Source organism: Scylla paramamosain, chromosome 18 (genome assembly GCF_035594125.1).
Source record: "Scylla paramamosain isolate STU-SP2022 chromosome 18, ASM3559412v1, whole genome shotgun sequence".
Lineage (NCBI taxonomy): Eukaryota > Metazoa > Arthropoda > Malacostraca > Decapoda > Portunidae > Scylla > Scylla paramamosain.
In genome coordinates this window covers 8,182,150-8,208,649 of record NC_087168.1, presented here as the reverse complement: position 1 = coordinate 8,208,649, position 26,500 = coordinate 8,182,150, and the positions used below count along the sequence as shown (strand labels likewise).

At 35.1% G+C, this 26,500-nt stretch overlaps 1 protein-coding gene across 4 annotated transcripts in view; it reads right to left on the bottom strand.

Moving 5' to 3' along the window:
• The window catches only part of LOC135109075 (uncharacterized protein DDB_G0284459-like), a 169,270-nt gene that overhangs the window by 98,340 nt on the left and 44,430 nt on the right, over nucleotides 1–26,500 (bottom strand). For all 4 annotated transcript variants that reach the window (XM_064020116.1, XM_064020113.1, XM_064020114.1 and 1 more), the window contains exons 5-6: nucleotides 23,761–24,088; nucleotides 3,859–3,997 (exon numbers count right to left, since the gene is read on the bottom strand). In XM_064020116.1, the coding sequence (XP_063876186.1) occupies nucleotides 3,859–3,997; nucleotides 23,761–24,088 (467 nt within the window). The remainder of the gene's footprint in view (nucleotides 1–3,858; nucleotides 3,998–23,760; nucleotides 24,089–26,500) is intronic.

Sequence of the window (26,500 nt, the reverse complement as noted above, 5' to 3'; positions counted from 1 at the left end):
AAATTTTAATGGAGCTTAAACTTTCACATCCAAACTTATTACTATCCAAGGTAATATTAAAATGTTAAATTTTAATAACAAAATATAACATAAAAGGAAAACTTCTGGATCTATGGCACATATGGAGTAGTTTTCAAATGTCAAGACAGATTTGTGCAAACACATTTGATAATATGGCCTCACTCAGTGAATGAAGCTTGGGATGAGAAGGATGCACGCTCTTGTGCACAACTATGCCTCTTCCAGACAATTAACTATTTAACACAAAATTTGTAGAAGCTGTGGAGATATACAAATGTCTGTATGACACAACATCACCTCAGTACATCTCAAGGGATGAAACAAGACAAGGCATGGAACTGTATAGCAGAGACACTTTTTCTCTACAGGTATATATCCTGAATTTGTTTTATATTTTTTGATAACCAGTGTTGTGTTAATTTAGAGGATTTAATACTTTGTTAAATGATTACTAGTATGTACTGTGCTCCCTCCCTGCCTCTGTCTGTCTCCATGTCTGGACATTACAATAGGCTACATGTAGCCTGTTTGTTTTATTTATTTACTTCATTTATTTACTTTATTTATCAATGAGAGAAGAATCAGGTTTTAATATTATTGATTTCAGAAACATTGTTACCTGACAACAAGTTGAGCATGATTATTCCCTACCATCAAACCAGCCTAGCAACTTGAGAACTTCAGAAGAGATAAGAATTATAGTTAAGGCATTTCATTACATTATTAATAAAGACTGAAAGATAGAATGTTTGTAAAAAGTGCTGGTGTTTATTTTCTTTCTCAATCACATTAGATAGTGTTAGATGGTGCAACCTTGGTCTGAAATCACCTTGCCACGTGTCACTTGCCACTTGCCACCTGCCACTTACCATGCATGATGTGCCACTCTGGTGCAAAAGCAGCCATAAAAGTATAGGAAGAGTGGCAATAACTTATCCTAAATGTTCCTTATCAATATGGTTTATATAGCTAGAATATGAGGTTGGTCAGTTATTTTAATATGATGCATTAGTCTACTAACTTTAAGATTATATATATTTTTCCCTTGTTTTGAGTTTGCTTATCATATAAATATCTTTTAAATTTTGCCTTAAATGTTTTTAAACTATTAAAAGTTTTCAAATCATTTGGTATTTCTTTAAAAAATTACAGCCTAACACAGAGTATAAAAAGTTTATACAATGTTGTACATGGTTGTGGTGGAATTAAATCAATATTATTAACACTTGTGGCTTGACTATGATCAAAAGACCTTAAATATTTTGTTTTGAACAATACTGTTTATATCATAAAATACTAACTAACAAAAATATTTCCTAAATAAAATTTCAATAGCCAGTTCATTAAACAGGGTATTAATAAAATCATACTTCCTTTTGAAATAAATTGCTCTAATAACTTTCTTTTAAGATATAAAGTTTTATAATTGAGAGAGAGAGAGAGAGAGAGAGAGAGAGAGAGAGAGAGAGAGAGAGAGAGAGAGAGAGAGAGAGAGAGAGAGAGAGAGAGAGAGAGAGAGAGAGAGAGAGAGAGAGAGAGAGAGAGAGAGAGAGAGAGAGAAGGGGGGGAGGGGGGGAGGCCTAACTGTACAAGATTTAAGTTTAAAAGTTCATACCTAGCCTTCTCCACCAACTAGCCATGCATAACACAACTACTCTGATACCAAACAACATTCATGTATTGAACTATGATGCATGTTTTTCTATTTTTTTTTTCTTTCTTTTTTTATAAGGAATATGCTAGGTATTTTAACATAATAAATGTTTCTCAATTGAGTGATATGTTGATGAAAGCATCTCCAGTAAGAGAGTGCAGTTGAGAAAAATACAAATGTAGTCAAACCTACTTTCAGCCAAGAAATCCCACGTCTACTTCAGAGGAACAATGACCAGTAACCTTAATCACCTCTCCACTCCGTGCTATGGACATTCCCAGACAGACCCAATCACCAGGCACCCTCAAGACTCATATGACAGCCACAGCAAAATCCTTCCAACATGCTGACACCATACCAAAACTGGATACCAAGGCCCATGAATCGCCACAACAGCAGGAGCCAACACCAACAGACATGGCCATGAGAACTACACAATGACACAACAACCAGACTGCCCACCCACTGTTAACCTGGTTCCTTCCTTATGTTCTCCACTGTTGCCAACTCCCAAATATGTCTAACCATTTCTGCCATAATTAACCCTAAACAATCTTTTTACATCAGAGACCAAAATAGAAACAAAATTGAAAAAAAAAACACTGAATTAGTAAAACAAATTGTCCTAATTAGCCTCTGGAACTACTCTATCCATGTTGATTTTAGACAGGAATAATTTACTAGTTGCACCTCTTTAATTTCACATCTACAAGCTGTTGAGTGACTTATATGTTAGAAAAAGCAATGGTACCAAAAGGTGTCAGGATGGGTATTGAAAGAAAGTAGAGACCAACCAGTGGAGCCAATTTGAAATGTGGTAAATAATTCATTGAAAGAAGGAAGAGTGCCTAAAGAATGAAAAAGAGCCAAATAGTGCCTATTTATAAAGGAGGTGACAAAACTGAGCCACTAAACTACAGGCAGTATCATTACCTAGTGTCATAAGTAAACTCTGCAAAATTCTAATAAAAAACAAATGGGTGCAGTATTTGGAAGAAAATGGGGTAATTACATATTAACAATCTGGATTTGGAAAAAGATCATGTGTTACAAATCTGTTAAGCTTTTATACAAGAGTGATAAATGTGGTGCAAGAGAAAGATGGATGGGTGGATGCTGTACATCTGGATATATAAAAGCATTTGAGAGGGTTCCACATATGAAACTACTGCAGACTGGAAATAATAGGAGATTTAAAAAGCAAAATATTAAGTTGGATGCAAAACTATTTGAAGGAGAGACAAATTTGAGGAATAATCAGAGATAATAGTTCAAGCTGGAATGAGGTACCAAAGGATCTGTATTAGCACCAATTATGTTTCAGATTTACATAAATGATATGTAAAAAGGATTAAATAGCTACATTAATTTGTTTACTAATGATGCAAAGTTGCTAAGAGCTATAAAGAACCAGGAGGATTATAAGGAGCTACAGAGAGATTTAGATAAAATTTATGTTTAGCCTCTAAAGTGGAAACTTGAAATTAATCCTAAGAAATGTCATGTGTTGGAAATAGGGAAAAATTGCAAGATCTCCATGGAAATACAAAATGGGTGAAGATACGATAATGAAAAAGTAATATAATAAAAAAAAGGATTTGGGGGCAATTATTCAGGACAGACTGTCACCAGAGAAACATAATAGTGGGATATTTGGTTCCACATATAGGATGTTAGGTAACACTAGAGTGGCTTTTACCTACATGGACATGGATATGAAGAAAAAAATAATTTCAACCATGATACATCCCAAATTGGAATACACTGCAGTCGTATGGTCTCCACATAAGAAGAAGAATATAAGGAAATTGGAAAGAATACAGAGAACAGCAACAAAGATGGTGCCAGAATTGAGGGAAAAGACTTACAAAGAGCAACTGGAAGAAATGAGACTAAAAACAGTGGAGTGAAGAGAAAGGGAAGACTTGATAACAATGTACAAATTAATAAACCATATGGAAAAGGTAGACAGACAAGTTTTGGAGATGCACATGGATGAGGGGACAAGATGTTTGAGAAGACATACAAAAAGGATTAAGATATGGAGATAGGACAAATGAGCTTTAGCTCAGACCCAGTACAATACAACTAGGTAAATACAACTAGGTAAATATATAATTACTATATCTGCATCTATATCTACTAAATGTGAGAAACTTAAACTTTACAGTATGTATACTTACAAGGCAGCATTGTACAATACCACTTGTCAGGAAGTGTAGCTGGATCAATGATTTGTATCAACTTACGCCACTTCAAGCATCTGTCACACTGGACCCATAAATCTTCATCCACAGAGTTTAGCAACTGCATGACTCTCTCCTAAAAGCATAATACAATGCAAATGAAAATTCAAAGTAAAAGTGTACTATTACTTATTACTTATAATACACATACATAATTACTCATAAGTATGGAAACAATAATCATTGTAAGTTATGATAATGCCTAACATTCCTTGAAAAATATGCAAAATTCTGACCAAATACTCATAAGTTATCTTTTATTGGTAAAAAAGGTAACATAATGATATTTTAAGCATGGCAAAACAGCCATCAATCTTTATCTCATAACTGCTACTAAGGAAGTGGCCATGATCGAGCTTCAGTAGACAGTAACCAACAACTTCAGAGAATGACAGCTGTGAGACAATAGAACAATTCTCAAGCCCAGGTAACTGGGATATATGCTATGGACATATTAGCAACAATCAATTCTCAATAATTAGTTAGGCTTAAACATCTTAATGTCTCAGAACCAAAGCCAACAGCTTTTACACCAGTTTGTTATCTCATAATATGAATATCAACATCTAGGGTAACAAAGGTAACAAGGATTTCTCCATGACCCATAAAAGGCCTCAGTTCTTTTGAGATAATCTCAGGGTTTGCATCCATAATGTAAAATGACTGAGGCACATTTCTTACAGAGCCACTAAGTTATTCCATCATCCAGATAACTTTGCACAAATGGATTTAGTCAACCACATAGTCAAGCCCAATCTCAGTGCCAGTTTCTACTTATCCACAGAAATCCAGCCTCCTCTAGGAAGTTATCAAAGTTTCTATCTGTGAATGCCTGTCACAATTAGAGAATAGAAGAAATGAACACAAGTGAGCAGATCCCTTTCCTTACACGATCCTTGGACAGAATGTAAAGTTACATAAAGAATAGAAAAGAAAGCATATTTGGAAAGCTTTTAGAAAGCAGCAACCACTCTCTTAATAACTTACAGTACTCCCTTTGTTTCACAGTATTCAAGTTTTGCAATCTTCAAGTTTTGCAACAAATCCTTAATTTTTTCCATCCTAACTTCTGTGCATTACTTCCTCAAGTTTCGTGCTTTTGTGGTGTATAGGTCATGCATTTCTACTGTTGCCATCAAAGACAGCTAAAATATATACATATGCACTATGCTCAAGTTTCACAATGAATCCTTTATTCTTTCCCTCCTAACTTCCATGCATTACTTCCTCAAGTTTCGTGCTTTTGTGGTGTATAGGTCACACATTTCTACCATTGCCATCATAGACGGCTAAAATATATACATATCCACTATGTACTTTAAACATGTTTCCAGATGGCAAAAATAAATACACATGCACTATATACCGTAAACATGCTTCCATGTACAGTTCACATACCTGAACATGCAAATTCTTCATGTTAGCCACAACAAAGATCAAAAGTGAGGCTTGCACACAAGAGAGAGGGGGAAAGACAGGGTGGCAAAGTTACCATCATATTGCAAAAGACAAAAAAATGAGACATGTCTCACTACTGTGGCGAGTGTGATGGCACTGCATGGCTGCATCAAGCTGGATATAATGACAAAACACACAAATTCACACAGTTTTAGACAAAATGAAGCTGCATTGCCAAATCATAGATGCAATGGTGCTGAACTGCCGAATCACTCCAGATAAAAGGACAAAGCACACACACACACATCGTAGTCGAGTAAACAAGCAGCGATCCAAGCTCCAGCACAGAAAGATTTTGTTTGACCACGGCCACCACTAGGAGCCTAGAATGTGTTCATAGGTAGGAGCTGTGTTCAAGTAGCGTTGTCCTGTCTCCAGAAATAAAAAAAATAAGGAAAAATTTAAGTAATAACAGATGTAACAAAATGAGTAAAAGTTCCAGCACGGTGGATGCCATAGGTGGGAGCAGAGTGTTGCCAATGGGGTCACCATTCCCAGGATATGAGGAAGATAATGAACTACATGATAAAATGCAAGGAAGGAAAGTGGTTTTGATGAAAGGGATGATCAGTGACCTCATTGAAAGGGTGAAAAAATTTGAAAAAAAAAATCAACATGACCTGGAAGAGGAAAACAAATTGAAAACACTATGCGCTGATCTAAAAACAAAATTGAAGGAAAACAATAATATTGTTAAAAAAACAGGAAAATGAAGTGATAGGGATGAAAAGTGAACATCAAATCTGGAGGAAGGAAAAAGAGGAAGAAAAAGTTAACTTTACAGAAATCATAGAAGCACAAAAGAAGGAAAAGACCGATTAAGTAAGGAAATTGTGAAAGTGATCAAACAGAAGGAATCGATGGTAAGGGACACAGCAGACAAAAAGAAATGTAGTTATATATAGATTAAAAGAGGAAACGGAGCCAGTAAGATACAAGAGGGAAAGAGAACAAAAAAAAGGTAGCAGAGGACGTTGTAAGAAATATACAGAGAGAAGGGGAGGACTGGATAAGTGTAATTGAGGAAATACATAGACTGGGGAAGTATATAGAAGAGCAACCACTGAAAGTAAAATTTAGGGCACAAACAACAGCCATGGAAGTGATATCAAATGCATGGAAACTGGACAAGACAGAGCAATACAGGAAAGTTTAGATAAAGAGAGACATGAATGAGGAGGAGAGACTCAAGGTAAGCGATCTAATAAAACAAGCAAAGGCAAAAAAACAGAAAAGAACAGAGGAAGAGAAAAAAAAGTTCTATTGGAAGGTAAAAGACAAGAGGCTCAGGAAGTGTTATCTGACAAAAAAAAATAATAGAAAATGTAAATAACGTATGGAAAAATAAAAAGTGGACAGTGGCATATACAAATATAAATGGTTTAATATCAAAATTGCAAGAATTGAATAATTATATTAAGATAAAGCAGCCCGACATCATGGGTATTACTGAAGTTAAACTAAATGAGACAACAGAAAATATAAGAATTGGTAATAGTAATTATAATGTGTGGATAAAACTGAGAAATAATAAGAAAGGAGGAGGAATCATGTTACTTACAAAGAAGAGTATAACAGTGGAAGAGGTTGAGGTAGGAGAAGGCATGGCAGAAGTAATTAGAATTCAAACAAAAAGGAAAGGAGAAGGAAGAAGAGATTTTGCAGTGGCTTATGTATCCCCAAAGACAAATGCATGGACACAAAAGGATTATAAATTATTAAGAGATACTAGTAACTGTTTAGAGAGAATACTGGCAGAGAGTAACAATATAACACTTATGGGTGACTTTAATTGCAAGGAGGTATGCTGGGAAGAGTAGACCACAGACAGGGGAGAAGAGTCATGGGGATATATGCTTCTAAATTTAATAATGACAAATACTATGACCCAATGGATTGGAGAAAATACAAGATTTGGGAATAATGAAGAGGCATCAAGAATAGACCTGTTGTTTACAAAGGAAATGGACATCATCGAAGAAATAAATTATCAGTGCCCACTAGGTAAGTGACCATCTGTTAATTGAATTCAGTATAGGCAGTGGTCCACTAGAAAATAGGAATGAAATTTACAAGAATGGGAGATATAATTACAGGAAAGCAGGCTTTATCAGGTTGAGGGAATATTTTGCAGAGGCTAAATGGAAACAACTGTTCACGGCAAGCAGTACGCAGGAATAGTGGGACATTCGTGGAAATTTATAATGAAGGGGTCAGTCGATATGTACCGAAGATCAAGACAAAGGAAGTGAAACGGAAAATAAAGACTGGTTTAATACGAGATGTATGACAGCAAGAAAAGAAAAAGAAGCAGCATGGAATAGATAGAGAAAAAAAGGAGGTAGTGAGAAATGGGAAGATTTCAAGAAGGCAAGAAACAAATATGTCAGAATCATGAGAGATGAAGAAAGGAATTATGAGAAAGATATAGTTAACAAATGTAAAGATGAGCCGAAGTTATTCTTCAGATATGTGAATGGGAAGATGAAAACCAGGCAAAAAATAGATAAATTAATGAAAGATGACATTACATATGAAGATACACAGTTACAAGCGGAATTAGTGAACAAGTGCTTCCAGTCAGTATTTACCAAAGAAAGCAAATTTGAAGGAGAAAGAGCATGGCATAGAGACAATGTGATGAGAGAGAGATACAGGTGGACATAAGTGAAATTAAGAAATTAAGAAAGATTTGGATGTAAGTAAGGCTCAAGGACTGGATGGAGTGTCCAACTGGATACTTAAGGAATGTTGTGAATATCTGGCAGAAGGTATACACAATACTACAGTATGTTCTTTTAAGGAAGGAAAAATTCCTCTAGACTGGAAGACAGCCCATATTGTGCCCATTTTTTAAGGGAGGTAATAAAGAAGATCCATTGAATTACAGACCAGTGTCCCTAACAAGTGTGGTGGCAAAAATAGCAGAAAGAATAGTTAAAAACAGATGGATGGAATATTTAGAAGAAACACATACATCAACTGACAGACAATTTGGTTTCAGAAGTGGAAGATCTTGTGTCATGAATTTAGTGAGCTTTTACAGTAAAGCAACTGATATAATTCAAGAGAAGAGAGGGTTGGGCAGACTGTGTTTATTTAGACCTAAAAAAAAAAAGCATTTGATAAGGTGCCACACCAGAGACTGCTATGGAAAATTCAAAATATAGGGGGTTTGCAAGGAAACACACTGAATTGGATTACAGACTTCTTGAGAGATAGAGAAATGAGAACAGTAATAAAGGGAGAAAAATCTGAATGGTGTAGAGTTACAAGTGGAGTACCACAGGGGACAGTCTTAACCCCATAATGTTTCTGGTGTATGTCAACAATATGGTGGATAAGGTTGACAGTCATATAAATCTGTTTGCAGATGATGCAAGATTATTGAAAAGAGTGGAAAACAATATGGATTGTGACATATTACAGAAAGATCTAAATAAGATATATAAATGTAGTAAGAAATGGAAAATGGAATTCAATGCAAAGAAATGCAAGTGATGGAATTATGAAAAAGCAAAAGAAGATTGACAAGTTCCTACACCATGGGAGATGTGGAAATTAAGAAAACCAAAGAAGAAAAGACTTGGGAATTACAATCAGTGATAATTTATCATCAGAAAAACATGTAAGCAAAATAGCTGGGGAAACCTATGAGTTACTAAGAAAGATGAAAGGGGCATTTGCTTACATGGATGAAGAGATGATGAAAAAGTTGATGGAATATGTGATTCAGCAAAAAACTGGAATATGCCACAATTGTTTGGTCACTCCATAATAAAAAGGAAATAAGGAAAATAGAAAGGATCCAAAGAGCTGCAACCAAATTGGTACCAAGTTTGGGAGATTTAACTTATGAAGAAAGATTAAAGAGATTGAAGCTTCCATCATTACAAGAGATAAGAGAAAGAGGAGACCTGAGTGCTATATACAGAGCTTTAAAGGATAAGGATAAAGTTGACAAAGAAGACTTATTTGTGTGGGACTCAAGAGATACAAGAGGACATGGAGTGAAATTGAAGAAAACAGCAAGTAGAAGAGATGTCAAGAAATATGGTTTCCCAAATAGAAGCATAGAAATATGGAACAAAGATGAAACAGTGGTACAAGCAAAAAATATTCATGAATTTAAAGTTAAGCTGGATGCTTATAGATATGGAGACAGGACAGCACAAGCATAGCTCTTTTCCTGTAAAACACAACTAGGTAAATACAACTAGGTAAATACACACACACACACACACACACACACACACACACACACACACACACACACACACACACTGACAAAACAGCAAGACTCAGACCTAATACTAACAAAGGGTATCGACCTAACTAAAGAATTATGATATGTGTGCTCCATAGGAAAAAGTGACAGTGTAATGGTAGAAATAAAGATCGATAATAATCTCAGTGAAGAGAATGAATCATACAAAGAAAATAGGAAAAACTATGGAAAAGTTAAGATAGATGACCTTAAGAAATCTTATGAAGAAATGGACAGAAAAAAACTGAAAAGAGCAAATGATGTGAAAGATAAGTAAGACATTTTTATGGAAATATGAGGCTGGAGTAAATAAATATGTCCCATTATACAAACCTAAAAAGGAAAACAGGTGTGGTTCAGTGCAAGAAGTACAAGTGCAAAGAAAAAAAAGAGATGAAGTATAGATAAAAATAAAAATAAAGTGAAACCAAAAAAAAATAAAGACTTTAAGACAGCAAGAAATGAATATGTGAAAATAAGGAGAGGAAGAGGATATGAAAAGGATACAATTGAAAAGTGCAAGGACAAACCAAAACTGTTCTACAGATTCATAAATGGAGAAATTAAAAGGAAAACTAGAAAGATTGGAGGATGGAAATGAAACATATGAAGACCCAAAAGACATGAGTGAATTGTTAAACAAAACGTTTCAACATGTTTTCACAGATGAATCAGAGTTTAAAGACCTACAAGATGAAAGGACAGAAAAAGCAAATGTGGGAAATTATAGTAATTGAAGAAGTTTATAAAATGGTGGAGGAGAGAAAAGCAACAGGACCAGATGGAGTATCGGGTTTCATTTTAAATGAGTGCAGGAAACAATTACTTGAACCAGTATATGACATAATAAAGTGCCTAAGGAATGGAAGAGTGCAGACATTGTGCTAATTTATAAAAGTGGAAAGAAGAACCACTAAACTATAGACCAGTGTCAATGACCAGCACAATATGCAAGATCTGTGAAAAAATGATAAAGAAGCAGTGGACAGAATTTCTACAAAAACATATAATAACAGAAAAACAGCATGGCTTTAGACAAAAGCAATCATGTGTGACCAATCTGATGAGCTTTTATTCACGAGTGACTGATATAACAAAGGAGAGGAAGGATGGATGGGTAGACTGTGAATATTTAATCTATAAAAAAAAAAAAAAATGTTAAAGTTCCACACAACAGGTCATTATGGAAGCTAAAAAAATATAGGATTAAATGGAAAAAAAAAAATGGATGGAAAGTTACTTAAAGGAAAGAGAAATGAGAATGATAGTAAAAGATGTTAAATTGAAATGGAGAAATGTAGACAGTGGAGTACTACAAGGATCAGTGCTGGCACCAGTACTTTTCCTGATCTACATAAATGATATGCCTGAAGGAGTAAAAAGTTACATGAGCTTGTTTGCAGACAATGCAAATTTACAAAGACATATAGGAAACAACAAAGACTGTGAAATTCTACAAGAGGATTTGAATAAAATCTGGGACTGGACTAAGAAATGGGAGATGGAATTTAATGTGAAAAAATGTCATGTAATGGAAAAGAGAAAAAGTGAAGAGACCAAAATGGATACAGGAAATGGGAAATGAAGATATAATAAAAGTACAAGAAGGAAAAGATTTGGAAGTGATAATAAAAGATAGTCAACAGTTGGAAAAGTATGTAGAAAAGATAATCAGAGATACATATAAAATGGTGACAAATATTGGAACACCATTCCACATGATAAAAAGATATGATAAGAAAGATAATTACCACTAAGACTATACCAAAGTTGGAATATGCTGAATCAGTGTGGTCTTTCCACAAGAAGAAACATGTTGAAAAACTAGAAAGGATACAAAAGATGGCAATGAAGATGGTTCCAGAACTAGAATTAACATATCAACTGGTTAAAAGAAATGAATCTATCAACATTGGAACAAAGAAGAGAAAGAGGAGACTTAATATTAATTTATAAATTGTGGAATAGGGTGGAAGAAACAGAAAATGAGAAACTGCTGCTCAAAGAAGAAAATACCAAATTCAAACAAGGACACAGCAAAAACTAAGAAAAGGAAAATGTTTAAGTAACAAAGAAATATAGTTTGCCATAGAGAAATACAGAAGTTTGGAACAAGCTCAGTGAGGATGTAGTATCAGCAACAAGTGTGCACAACTTCAAGGAAAAACTGTCTAAGTGTAGATATGGAGATGGCACCACACAAGTGTAGCTCAGGCCCTCTAAATAACAAGGTCAATACACACCCAGGTCAAGTTGAGCCACAGTAGATATAGAGATGGGACAGCACGAGCATAGCTCTCCTTTCCATATACTACAACTAGGTTAATACAATTAGGTAAATACACACACAGAAACTGGTTTGATAAGAAAATTAAAGAAAACAATACAATTATTGTAATGCGAGATTTTACTTGTAAAGAAATACACCAGGAGGAGTGCAGTAAAAGAGAAGAAGATACATGGGGAGATAAAGTTCTGAAATTGGCAATGAATAATATTGACACAGTGGGTCAAGGAAAACACTAGATATAGAGGAGAAGAGCCATCAAGACTCAATTTGGTATCATCAAAAGAAGCAGATATTGTCAAAGACATGAACTACGATTGCCCAATAGGAAAAAGCAACCATGTAATGATAAGATTTCATATCAAGGAAAAGGAGGAGGAAAGTATATGGGAAGGCAATAGGAATGAAAGATTTAACTAGGGGTAACAGTAATTTTAAACAAATGAAGAAACAGACTGGAGCACCTTTAGTACAACAGTGTCCAAAAGAAGTGGAAAGTCTTCATTAATATAACTAATATATATGGAGGGAATGAGAAGATATGTACCAAAAAGTAACTACAAAGAGAAGATATAACAAAAAAGTGGTACAACAGATGTGAAGTAGCAAGAGAGGAGAGGGAGAAAGCATACAATAGATGGAGGAGAAAATACACAGGAGCTGTGGGAAAACTACACAACTGCAAGAAATGAGTATGTAAGTGTTATTAGAAGAGAAAGGACAAGTTATGAGAAAGAAAGATGTTATGGACATATGCAAGGAGGAACCAAAACTATTCTTCAGCTATGTGAATAGAAAATTGAAAAACAGAGAAGGAATAAATAGGTTAAAGGTAAACAGTCAAATGTACGAGGATCTGGTTGAAATAGCAGAGATGATGCATAAGAGTTTTCAGTGTTCACAAAAGAGAGGACATTTGTAGGCCAGAGTGAGATGATCAAAAACACGGGTCTAGAGGAAATCCAGGAGACTGAAGATGTGCGGAAGCAGTTGGAGGGACTATATGTTAGAAAGGCACCTGGACCTGATAGAATGTCGCGATGGTTCACAGTATTATTGAGAGCTTAAATGAAAGTACAGTCACACTTGAATGGAGAAGAGAGCAAAAATGTTCCAATCTATAAAGGAGAAAGCTCTACAAAGAAGAGCCATTGAAATATAGACCAGTGTTTCTTAACAAGTGTGATATAAGAGATGTGTGAAGGATTAGTGAAGGATAAATGGATGCAGTACCTAGAAGAAAATGAAGTGATGACAAAACAACAATTTGGATCTAGAAGAAGGCAAGTGTTGCATATTTAATGAATTTTTATTTAAGGGTGGTGAATATAATACAAAAGAGCAATGGATGGACAGACTGTGTATAATTAGACCTGAAGAAAGCCTTTGATAAAGTGCCGCATAGGACATTACTGTGGAAGTTGAAGCATGGCAGTGGTCTGACGGGTGGCCTGCTGAGATGGATGGAAAATTTCTTGATTGATAGAGGGATGAGAACAGTAGATAAAGATTGGGAGTCATTGTGGAGGAAAGTTGAAAGCAGAGTACCCCAAGGCTCAGTGCTGGCACAAATCATGTTTGTAGTCTATATAAATTATATGACAGAATATGAATAGCTACATGAGCCTTTTTGCAGATGATGCCAAGTTGCTGAAAAAGTCAGGAGTGAGGAAGATTGTGGAGTGTTGGAAAAGATCTGAACAATATATCAGAGTGCAGTCTGATGGAAAATGGAGTTTAATATAAAGAAATGTAAAGTAATGGAATTTAGAAAGAGTGTGAGGAGAGTAAAAGGAAATTATGCATTGAATGTTGAGAGGTTGAATAGAGCAGAAGAGGAAAAGCATATGGGTGTTACAGTGAATGAAAATTTGACCACAGAGAGACACATTAGCAAAATTACAGAAGAAACCTATAACTTATTGAGAAAAATAAGGCTAGCTTTTGCATATATTGATGAAAAGATGATCAGGAAGATGATTATGTCACTGATTAGAGATTAGACCTAGACTGGAACATGCAGTTGTATTGTGGTTGTCCTACAAGAGAAGGACATAAGAAAGTTGGAGAGAGTCCAAAGAACAGCAATGAAAATGGTACCAAGTATCAGGGAGTTGTCATATGAAGAGAGATTAGCAAGATTACACTATCAATGTTGGAAAAAAGGAGAGAAAGGAGAGATTTAATTGCAATATATAAAGGATATAAGAAGGTGGAGTAGGTGAACCAGAGTGATTTGATGGTTTGGGATACATGAGATACTAGACAACATGGAAAGAGGCTGAAGAAGAGTGCTTACAGAGATGTCAAAAAGTATAGTTTCCTGTGTAGAAATACTGATGTATGGAACAGTCTGCATAAGGAGACAGTAAACGCAAAAAGTATTCATGGATTCTAAGCTAAGTTGGATACTAAATGATATGGAGATCAGACAGCATGAACATAGCTCTTTTCCAATAAAGCACAACTAGGTAAACAATTAGGAAAATACACACACACAGTTTTAGATGCAATGGTGTTGCTCCACCACACCACCAGATGTGAAGACACACACACAAACACAATTTTAGATGCTATACTGCTGCATCACACCAGATGTGAGGACAAAAGCACACAGTCACACTTTTAGATTCAATAATGCTCCACCACCACATCACCTGATGTGAGAACAAATAAGAAACACAAACACAAACACAAACACACACACACACACACACACGCACACACACACACTGTCAAGGCAGACAGAAAAGTCAACGCTAACAGGCGCTCCTAAAAATCCCAGCCGTCGCTGAGAGTTGCCCTAGTGGAAATACAGAGGTGAGAGTTCACACTGGTTTTACTCGTTGCTGTCCTGTTTCCAAAAGTGTTTTGTAGAAAGCAGTTAAATTGTTATAATGAGCGGTGAAGAGGGGCTACTTGAGTCCCCACTATGTTGTGTACACCAATGGGGACCATCCCAAAGGCGAGACAGAGAGACTTCTCAGGATTTGGGAAAGAGGACTGAAGGGTCGGGGAAGCAATGATGAGAAGGAGAATAATCACGGTGGAAACCAAAATGAAGGAAATGAAGGATAGATTTGACAAGATGGAGAAGATGGATGAAACTTTGATCACCAAGAAGGGGGTGTGGAAAGGTGCATATGATGATCTACATAAAAAATTAACATTATATGAAAAGAAACCAATGGAATATGAAGGCAAAGTGGAAGAATTAAACATAAAACAGGAAAATTGGAGGAAAGAATAAGAGGAAGAGAAGATCAATTTCAGGAAAATTGTGGAGGAACAAACGAAGGCAAATGACACAAAGCTAACAGAAAAAGTTGTTCAAGTTATAAAACAGAAAGAAAACTTGGTGAGAGACACTGTGGATAAGAAAAAAACTGTTGTGGTATTCGGCCTGAAGGAAGAGTGTACACCTCAGTGGACTGAAAGAGAAAAGAAGGAAAAGAGATGTGTGGAAAAATTAGTGGAGACATTACAAGAAGAAAAAGAACTGACTAGAGAGATTAAATTAGAGAGAAATTAATTAAAAGATTGGGTAGATATGTTGAGGGTGGACAGCATCCTATGAAAATAAGGTTTAGGTCACAAGTGGCAGCTGAAGAAACACTGAGTAAATCCTGGAAACTGGCCAAGGTGGAAGAATATAAACAAGTGTGGATAAAAAAAAAGATTGAACCAGAGAAGAGAGAGATACTATAAATGAACTAAGAAAAGAAGTAAATGAAAAAAAATGGAAAACTATCAGAGGTGGAGAAAAATGTTCTTTTGGAGGGCCATGGACATGAGGTTAAGAAAGTGGTATAGGAGGGAAGAAAATGCAGAAGGGGAAGACTAAAACTAGCATACACAAACATAAATGGACTAATGTCGGCAGTGTTGGAACTAGAAGACTACTTAAAAGACGAGAAACCAGACTCATGGGAATCATTGAAACTAAATTGGCAAGTGAAGGGGATATATTAAGTAGTGAAGGAAAATAACCTCTGGATGAGAAATAGAAAGAATAAACGGGGAGGAGGTGTGATACTTCAAGTTAGGAAGGATTTATTAGTGGAATCTGTCACATACAGGGTGGAGGAGGCAGAAGTATTGAAAATAAGCTCAAGACAATATGGGTAGATACCGTAACATTGTGGTGACTTATGTTCCCCCCTATTCCAACTCTTAGAGAAAGGATGAATATAAGAAAATGCTTGAGGACACAAGGACATGTTTGGCAGAGCTGCTTGAGGAAAATGACGATATACTCCTGATGGGGGACTTTAACTGTAGAGATATCTTGGGAGAATTGGACCATAGAAGGCAGTGAGTCATAAAAAGCTGGAGAAAGAGAGAGTCGTAAAAGCTGGAGAAGAGACAGTGGATAACCCAAAAGAGGTAGCTGAAGTGTTTAACAGATACTTCCACTCTGTTTACTAAGGAAAATTATTTCAGAGGTGAGAGGACAGCATTGGAAAAAGACCGACCTAAAGGAGATTAAAACATCAGTAGAAGAAGTAAAGAGTATGTTAGGAGACCTGGATGTAAGGAAAGCAACGGGTCCTGATGGTGTATCAAGTTGGATTTTAAAAGAGTGTAGCTCACAATTAGTCTCAGCGCTGCACAATATAATTAGCACCACCCTGGTAAAAGGTGGAGTACCCATAGATTGGAAACAGGTGGATATTACCCCAATTCACAAGAACAGAAGTAAAGAAGATCCATTAAATTATAGACCTGTATCACTCACAAGTGTGGTGGTGAAGATTTGAGAAAAGATTATCAAGAACAGATGGGTGAAATACCTAGAAGACAACAAGGTGATAACAGAAAATTTGCCTTTAGAAAAGGAATATCTTGTGTTACAAATTTGATACGTTTCTACTTAAGAGTAATAGATATAGTGCAAGAGAGAGAGAGATGGATGGGCCCGCTGCATATACTTAGATATGAAAAAAGCATTTGGTGAAGTTCCGAACAGAAGACTAATATGGAAATTGGAAAAAATTGGAGGACTCGGTGGATCACTGTTAAAGTGGATGACTTTTTGACAAACAGACAAATGAGGGCAGTAATCAAAGGCAGCAGGTCGAACTGGAGAATGGTAATAAGTGAAGTCCTGCAAGGTTTGGTACTTGCACCTCTTTTGTTCACAGTTTATGTAAATGATATGACAGAAGGTGTAAAAAGTTACATGAACCTTTTCGCTGATGATGCTAAGATTATGTGGAAAGTAACAAATGAAGAGGACTGCAATGCTTTAAATCAGGACTTAATTAAGATTGATGAATGGTCATTGAGGTAGAACATGGAGTTTAATGCTAAAAAGAGTCATGAGGTTTGGAAAAAGTGTGAGAAGACCAGTTGCAACTATTACTTAGGGAATGAGGAATCCTCTATAAAATCAGAAGAAAAAGACCTAGGAGTAATTATTACTAATAATTTGTCATTTGGGAAGCATATAAACAAAATTACAGGAGAAACATATAATCTGCTGAGAAACGTAAAGATAGCATTCTCCTATATTGATAAAGATATGATGAAAAAAAAAAACGATAACAACAATGACACATCTGAGATTGGACTACACAGCATTAGTGTGGTCACCAAGTTTGAAAAAGGATACAAGAAAGCTAGAAAGAATCCAGAGAGCTGCAACTAAAATCCCTGCAAGCTTAAGAGAATATAGTTATGGGGAAAGGTTGAAGAGATTGGGCCTGACTACACTAGAAAAAAGGAGGGAAAGAGATGATTTGATAGCAATATATAGAATATTGGAAGGAATGGAAAAGTTGGATAGAGAAGACCTCATGATACCAGATATGAGAGACACAAGAGGACATGGAAGGAAACTGAAAAAGAGTGTTTGCAGAAGAGACATCAAGAAACATAGCTTCCCCCACAGAAGTATAACAGTGTGGAATGAACTTAAGGATAAGTCTATGTGTGCAAAGACAATTCATAAATTTAAAGAAAATCTAGATAAAAGTCGTTGACAGGATGGCATGAGCCAAGTGTGGCTCTTGTCCTGTATTTCACAACTAGGTAAATACACACACACACACACACACACACACACACACACACACATGCACGCACACACACGCACACATGCGTGCACACACACGTGCACTGGCCAGCTGTTCAGACGTGGGTGCTAGAGCTTCTGAAGACACACGCTACTGGCTCTGGACAAAACAATAAGGTCTAGTAATGTATATACAGGGGTGAGGGGCGACTACAGAGTGTCCTGTCTCCAAAATTAATACATAAAGGAGTATTTTGAGGTTAAAAGAAATGGAAGGAAAGGAAGATCTTGATAACACCACCAACTGTGATGTGTTTGTAAATGAACTGAATGAGGAGGTGAGACAGAAGCCATACTTTATTGAAACCCCTGTGGAGGCAAGTGGAGAAAGGGATTTTTCAGGATTCTGAAAAGAGAAAAGAAATATGAGGAGAATAATTAGCATAGAGAAAGAAAAAAGGTGCATGAGGGAACTGATCTCTGGCATTCTGGAAAAGCAGGACAAACTTATTATGGAAAACAAAGAATTGAGAAAGAATTATAGAGAATGTGAGAGTGCTCTAAAGATAAACAATGTGATGAAAGAGGCAATGGAGGAGCTAAAAGAAAGAAAATGGGATACTTAGGACTAAGTGTAATGGATATGAAGTAATTCGGCAGAGGCTGCAACAAAAGATGGAGGATAGTGCAGAAAAAGTGGAAGAGGCAGTATGTGAAACCAAACTGGAGGAACTGAGAAATGCCTGGAAGAAACAACATGAGAATGAAAATGTTAGCTTCACAGAGGTGGTTACAAAAAACAAATACAGGAAAGGACCAAGGACACAATAATTCAGGTAATTAAAGAAAAGGAGGTTTTGGTGAGAGATGCAGTGGATAGGAAGAAATGCATGCTCTTTTTGGAATGCAAGAGAAGAAAAACCCAGTAAAGTCTGTGAGAGAGAGGGAAGAGGAGTTGGTAAGGAAAATTATTACAATGGTCCAAGATGAGGAACATGGACTGGAACAAGAAATAGAAGAAGCATATAGAATTAGAAAATATAGTGAAGGAGGTAAAAGAACATTAAAAGTGAAAATGAGATCCCAATTTGCAGTAGAGATCCTAGTGAGAACCAGGTAGCTGGCTGAAAGTTCCAAATACAAGAATATTTGGGTAAAAAAAGAGATATGAACTTGGAAGAAAGGGAAAAAGAGAGGGATCTGGGAAATGAAACTAAGGGAAAAAACGAGAGAAGGACAGAGACCAAGAAGAGGAAATTTTATTGGAGGGTACTAGATATGAGAATATAGAAATGGTATATACAGGAAAGGGAACAAGATAGCAGCAGACAAGAGAAATTACAAGTGGTGGAAGGAGTAGTACATTAAGAGTAATGTATACAAACAGATGGGTTACTTTCAGGCACAATGGAAGTGTGAGATTACATAAAGGAAAATAGACCAGATGTGTTGTGCCTAAATGAGCCAAAATTAAAAGAGGAAGTCCACTTAAGCTTTAAGGAAGAGGGATATAATTAATGGAGGAGAGATAGAAACAGAAAAAGAGGAGGAGGAGTAGTGATAATGGTTCGAGATATATATATGTGAAAGAAGTGCAACATGGAGATGGCATGGTGGAGGCCATAGATATAACAATCAGGACCAGTGGGAGAGAAAGGAAGAGGATCATATTAATGTATGTGCCACCAAAGACTAATATAAGGAGGCTGGAGGAACAAAAGGAAATGCAAAAGGAAGTGTTGAAGTGCCTCGACAATATGATAAGGTAGGACAGTAAAATACTACTAGTGGAAGACTTTAATTGCAAAAATGTAAGCTGAGAGGAGATGGAAGTTAATGGAAATGCTGGACCATGGAGTGAAGAACTGCTACAGTTAGTTATGGTGAATACAATGGACCAAAGGGTAGGGGAATTTACAACATATAGAGGGGAGGAGGAACAATGTATGCTAGATCTGGCATTCACAATAAAAAAAAAAAAAAAAAAAAAAAAAAAAAAAACTAACCATTAAATACTTAAGCCAATGGGAAAAGTGACTATGTGGTGTTGGAAGTGGTACTGCCAAGATTGGGAGGTTCTAACATGTAAGGAGGATTATAAAAATGGGAGATTAAATCATGCAAAAACAAATTTTACTGAATTAAGAAAATTCTTTGGGAGTATTGATTGGAAGAGACTTATAGAAGGCAAGACAGTGCAAGAGAATTACAAAACATTCCTGAAAAAGTACAATGAGGATGTGCAGAAATATGTACCTGTATATAAAGTAAGGAGGAGGAAACATATTTGGTATAATGCCAGATGTACAGAAGATAAGAAGAGAAAGAATATAGCTTGGAAGAAACTGAAGAAACAAAGAAATGAAAATAAGAGAGAGTAGTATAAGAAAGCAAGGAATGAGTACGTTAGAATAAGAAGCGAGGAGAAACAATTTGAAAAGGATGTGGTAAAGAAAAGTGAAGAAGAGCCCAAGCTTTTTCACAGGTATATCAATAGAAAGATGACAAGCCAAAAGACCACTGACAAGACAGTAAAGGGAGGATATATCAAACAGCAGAAGAGATGAGTGAAATTATGAATGACAGTTTCAGGTCTGTGTTCAATGTGGAAGTGGATTTTACAGAACCAAACGAGGAAGTGTGGCACAGGGGGATTGCGGGAAGTCTTTGTACAAAAACACGAAATTGGCAAACTGTTAGAGAAGTTGGATGTCAGGAAACCATTCGGGCCTGATGGAGTGTCAGGTTGAACACTAAAGAAATCCAGAGAACAAGTGGTGGAGTCAATTTGGGAAGAGTACCAAGGGAGCTGAAGAAAGCAAATATAGCTCCAATACACAAAGGAAGGAGGACTGAGCCACTAAATTATAGACCAGTGTCGCTAACTAGTGTTGTGGGCAAGATCTGTGAAATAGTGATCAAGGAAAGGTGAGTGAAATATTTGGAAGAGAACAAAGTTATAACAAATAGCCAATTTGATTTCAGAAAAGGAAGGTCATGTGTGACAAATTTACTAAGTTTCTGTACAAGAGTAATAGATGAAGTACAAAACAGAGATGAATAGGTAGTGCAGTTTACTTGGACATCAAAAAAGCTTTTGATAAAGTTCAGCATAAAAGACTATTGTGGAAGATGGAACATATGGGAGGACTGAGAGGGATAATGCTAAAATGGATGAAAGACTACTTAAAGGATAGAGAAATGAGAACTGTCATCAGGGACACCTGTTCAAGTTGGAGTAATGTAACAAGTAGAGTATCACAGGGGTCAATGTTAGCACCCATTATGTTCCAAATATACATCAATGATATACAGGAGGATTTGACCAATTATATTAATCTGTTTGCTGATGATGCAAAATTGTCAAGAGTAATAAAGAGCCATGTTGATTGCATGGAGTTGCAAAGAGATAATGACAAGATTTATGGGTGGAGTAAGAAGTGGAAGAAAATTATGAGACAACTGAACAGAAATGCTAGAGAAGAATACAGAGGCAAGAAATAAATATAGTAAAATAAGAAGAGAAGAAGAAACTTTGAAAGTGACATAGTAAGAAAATGCAAGGAAGAACCCAAACTCTTCTACACACATATACATATATATATATATATATATATATATATATATATATATATATATATATATATATATATATATATATATATATATATATATATATATATATATATACATATGTATGTAAATGGGAAAATGAAAAATAAAGATGGCATAAATAAGGTAAAAAGGGAAAGAATTTTGTGAAACAGCTGAGATGAGTGAACTAATGAGTTTTCAATCTGTGTTTACAAAGGAAATTGAATTTCTGGCACCAAAAGTGATATCACAGAATGAGGGAATAAAGGAGATGCAAGTAAAAAGACAAGAAATCAAGAAACTGCTGTAAGAGCTGGATGTCAGAAAAGCTATGGGACCAGATTATGTAAATGGATGGATATTAGAAGAATGCAGAGAAAAAATGGAAGAACCCATATGGGATATAATCAACAGCTTGTTGAGGGAAGAAAAAGTACCAAGGGAATGGAAGAGTTAACATAGTGCCAATATGCAAAGGGGGAAATAAAATGGAACCATTAAATTATAGACTGTCACAAACAAGTATTGTAAGCAAGCTTTGTGAAATAGTAAAATAACACAGATGGTTGAAATATCTAGATGTAAAGATACTTACAGAAAAGCAATTTGGATTCAGGAAAGGGAGATCCTGTGTCACAAATCTACTGAGTTTCTATACAAGAGCAATAGATGGAGTTCAAGAGAGGGACAGATAGGTTGATGCAGTATACCTAAATCTCAAAAAAAAGCATTCGATAAAGTTTCCCACAAAAGCCTTATGTGGAAGCTAGAGAATGGAGGAGGACTAAAGTGAGCAACACTGAGATGAATAGAGGATTATTTACATGGGAGGGAAATGAGAACAGTAATGAGATGCTAATTCAAGTTGGCACAGTGCCAAGTGGATAACCGCAAGGATCTCTCTTGGCACTCATTATGTTTCAAATATATGTAAATGATATGACAGAGGATCTAAATAGTTACATAAACCTGTTTGCTGATGATGGAAAAATAATGAAAATAATAAAGGATGAAAATGACTACAGAGTTACAAAAAGATTGACAAGATACATGTATGGAGCCAAAGATGGAAACTAGAATTTAATGCCAGAAAACACCACATGTTGGAAATAGGAAAAAAGTAAAAAAAGAGATCTTCATGTAAGTACAAAATGGGAGGAGAAATAATGAAAAGTAATGAAGAAAGAAGATTTGGGAGTAATGATTCAGGACACAATATCATCTGAAAGACACATAAATGGGATATTTGGCTCTACATACAGCTTGGCATTTAACTATTTAGATAAAGAAATGATGAAGAAAATTATAATAAGCATGACATGCCCTAAATGTGAATATGCAACAGTAGTTTGGGCTCCACATAGAAAAAAAGATATACAGAAACTGGAAAGAATGCAGAGGATAGCAACAAAGATGGTACCAGAATTGAAAGACTTCAGCTATGAAGAAAGACTTGAAGAGATGGATTTACTAACACAACAAGAGTGAAGAGAAAGAGGAGACCTGATAACAATGTATAAATTAGTAAACAATATAGAAAGAATAGACAGAAATGACTTGGTACCACAGGTGGAGGAGGGAGAGAGACAGATGAGGGGGCAGGGGAAGAAAATAAGAGAGTGGATATTCAAGCAACATCAAGAAATGCAGCTTCCTGTATAGAACTATTGAAATCTGAAATTATTTGAAGGAAGAGGTGGTTGAGGCAAAATGTGCACACGTTTAAAGAGAAACTGGGTAAATATGTTTATGGAGACTGGAGAAAATGAGCTTCTGATCATGCCCTCTACAATACAATTAGGTAAATACATACACACAGGTCTACGCTAAAATAAATAAGTGTTCCTCAATACCCTAAGTTTCACAATCATTGAGTTTAGTGGTATGCCTTCAGAAGAAAGCAGTCATGAAACTCAAGAGGGTACTACATACACTGATGTATCATATAAAAGTTAATAGACTTACCAAAATCAGTTGCCAAGCATGAAGTTTTTCCATCTAATATGATGTTTATCTTGGCATCAATACAAATTCAGTAGTACCATGTAAAATTCTATTATGAATGTGAGAAGCACACAATGAACTAGTTATTTTGTATGATGAAGCCATACACATACACAGCTCAGCAACCTACCCTCATGTGGCATGTCCACATGAAGCTTGCCTATCAAAATGATGAAGAAAGTAACAAGATTAAGCATGTACAAGAATACAAACCTTTACAGTTTCTGAAAGACTGGTAGTTTCTTCATTTTCATTTCCAGTAGTTTTCCTATTGTGTCTGCTACTGTCCAAAAAATCAGTGATTTCTTCATTTGCATTTCTAGTAGTTTTTTTAATATTTTTATTGCTATCATGAGCTATTTCTCTGTCTAGTGCATTTTCTTCAGCAGCAATAGGATTTGGAGAAGGTTCTGGTGATAATCTTGAAAATTTCAAATCTGAAGATCTCTTAGAGGAGTCATGAGATGTTGATGATTGTAAGATACTTTCAGAACTATCTTCACTGACTGTTATTTCCTGATTTGAATAATCTGTATAAGACCTAAAAAAAAAAAAAAAGAAAGAAAGAAAAAAGAAAAAAAAGAAAAATATTAACTCAGCAAGAGAGAATTTAAATTTCATTCAAATACTTAACTGTAATAACATTATATATATATATATATATATATATATATATATATATATATATATATATATATATATATATATATATATATATATATATATATATATATATATATATATATATATATATATATATAAATATAATTTTTCTGTAATGAAATTCAAAATGGTACAAAATATTATATACAATAAAACTTCAATTACTGAACGCTTCCCTTTTTCAAACAAATCAGTTTTCGAAGAAAATTTTGAACTCATGTTGTGAAGCAGCAATCTTGGCTGTGGGAGCATTTGTCATAAGCTGCTAAGACAGGGTAGACTGGTGTCTGGGAACAAATTAATCCATTTTACATTGATTCCTACACAAAGAATAGCTTTGGTTCTGAACGTTTTGGATTTCAAATGGCATTCAGGAACAAATTATGTTTTAGAACTGAGGTTCCACTGTGTGTGTGTGTGTGTGTGTGTGTGTGTGTGTGTGTGTGTGTATAATATATATATATATATATATATATATATATATATATATATATATATATATATATATATATATATATATATATATATATATATATATATATATATATATATATATATATATATATATATAATATAAAAGGGAGGCATTCTTTAACCAAGGTTCTACTGTTTATATATATATATATATATATATATATATATATATATATATATATATATATATATATATATATATATATATATATATATATATATATATATATATATATATATATATACAGTAAAACCTTGGTTAAAGAAGACCTCCCTTTTCAAACAAATCAGTTTTCGAACAAAATTTTGAACTGATTATTGCTTTGCTTGCGGTACCATAATTCGGTTCTAGAACAAAGTTACTTGATTTCAAAAGACACAGCAAAAGCTGCCTTTTATTACTAATTTATAGTTTATATAAATATTTACTTTGTTTTTATGTTTAGAGGAGAGATACTTAATGTAAGACAGTAATTCAATCTTTAAAATAAGGTAAATGTGATACTGCTGAAAAGCCTCAAAGTAAACAAACAGTTTTCGGCACTCAGGAATAACTGATCTCTTGATGACCCCCAACACCATCACTACTACACAACTGCATTTTTCCAGTAGCTTTTCCCACCAGCAAGATATCCAAGTGTTATGATCACTTTCATTTTGGTGGTAAGTGGGTTGCTCCTCTCTGTGTCCCTTTGTAAGGCTTCCCTCACTAGATTGTGACAGAGAATACCTGCACAGTCTAAACAGTATCTTCTGATGAGTTCTGTGTCATCAAGTTTATTCAATACATCCTTTCTTGATAAATAATTTGTGAACTGGGGATGTTGTGAAGCAGTCATCTTAGCTGTGGGAGTGTCTGTCATAAGCCGCCAAGACAGGGTAGACTGATGTCTGGAAATGGATTAATCCATTTTACATTAATTCCTATGGGGAAAATAGTTTGCTTTCAAACATTTCGAATTTCGAACGGCATTCAGGAACAAATTAACTTCAAGAACTGTGGTTCCAATATATATATATATATATATATATATATATATATATATATATATATATATATATATATATATATATATATATATATATATATACAAGGTGTCCTGGAAGGAAAGTCACATATTCTCAAAAGTGAAAGATCAAGTCATTATTTGTCAGAAATATTCTATGGTTAAATACTTTTAGCACCATGGTTTAGAAGTTACAGGATATCTAAATATGAACACATCAATGGCAAGTGGCTGCACATGGGCCATCCTGCAATGTCCAGCTTGTCACTGTTATTGTAAAGCATTCATTGTGTTTTAACTATTGTTTGCTGAAATGATTCATTGCATACCTGAATTCAATTGTATCTTAATTTATGGAAGCCTTGATGTGTAATCAAGTAACATCCTCATGATGCCACCACCTATCATTTCTGTCCTCTCCTCTCCTTTTCCCCTCACTGATTCTTAGCATGTTTATATTAAAATGTCCTATAGCTTCTAAACCATGGTGTTAAAAACCACTTGACCATGGAATATTTCTAACTTAGAATGACTTGATCTTTCATATCTGAGAATATGTGACTTTCCTCCTGGGACACCCTTTATATATACAGTAGGGTACACAACAATGCACACTCATTCTAACATACAACTGCAATAATGCACTGAAATTTTGATAAACATTTAATCCGAATAACGAACCAAAACTGGCATAATGAACTCACCATGCTTACAAGCACTGAAACTTTAATAAATATTCAATCAGAACAAAGAACCAAAACTAGCAAGACAAACTCACCATTCATGTGAGCACTGAACTTTTAATAAAG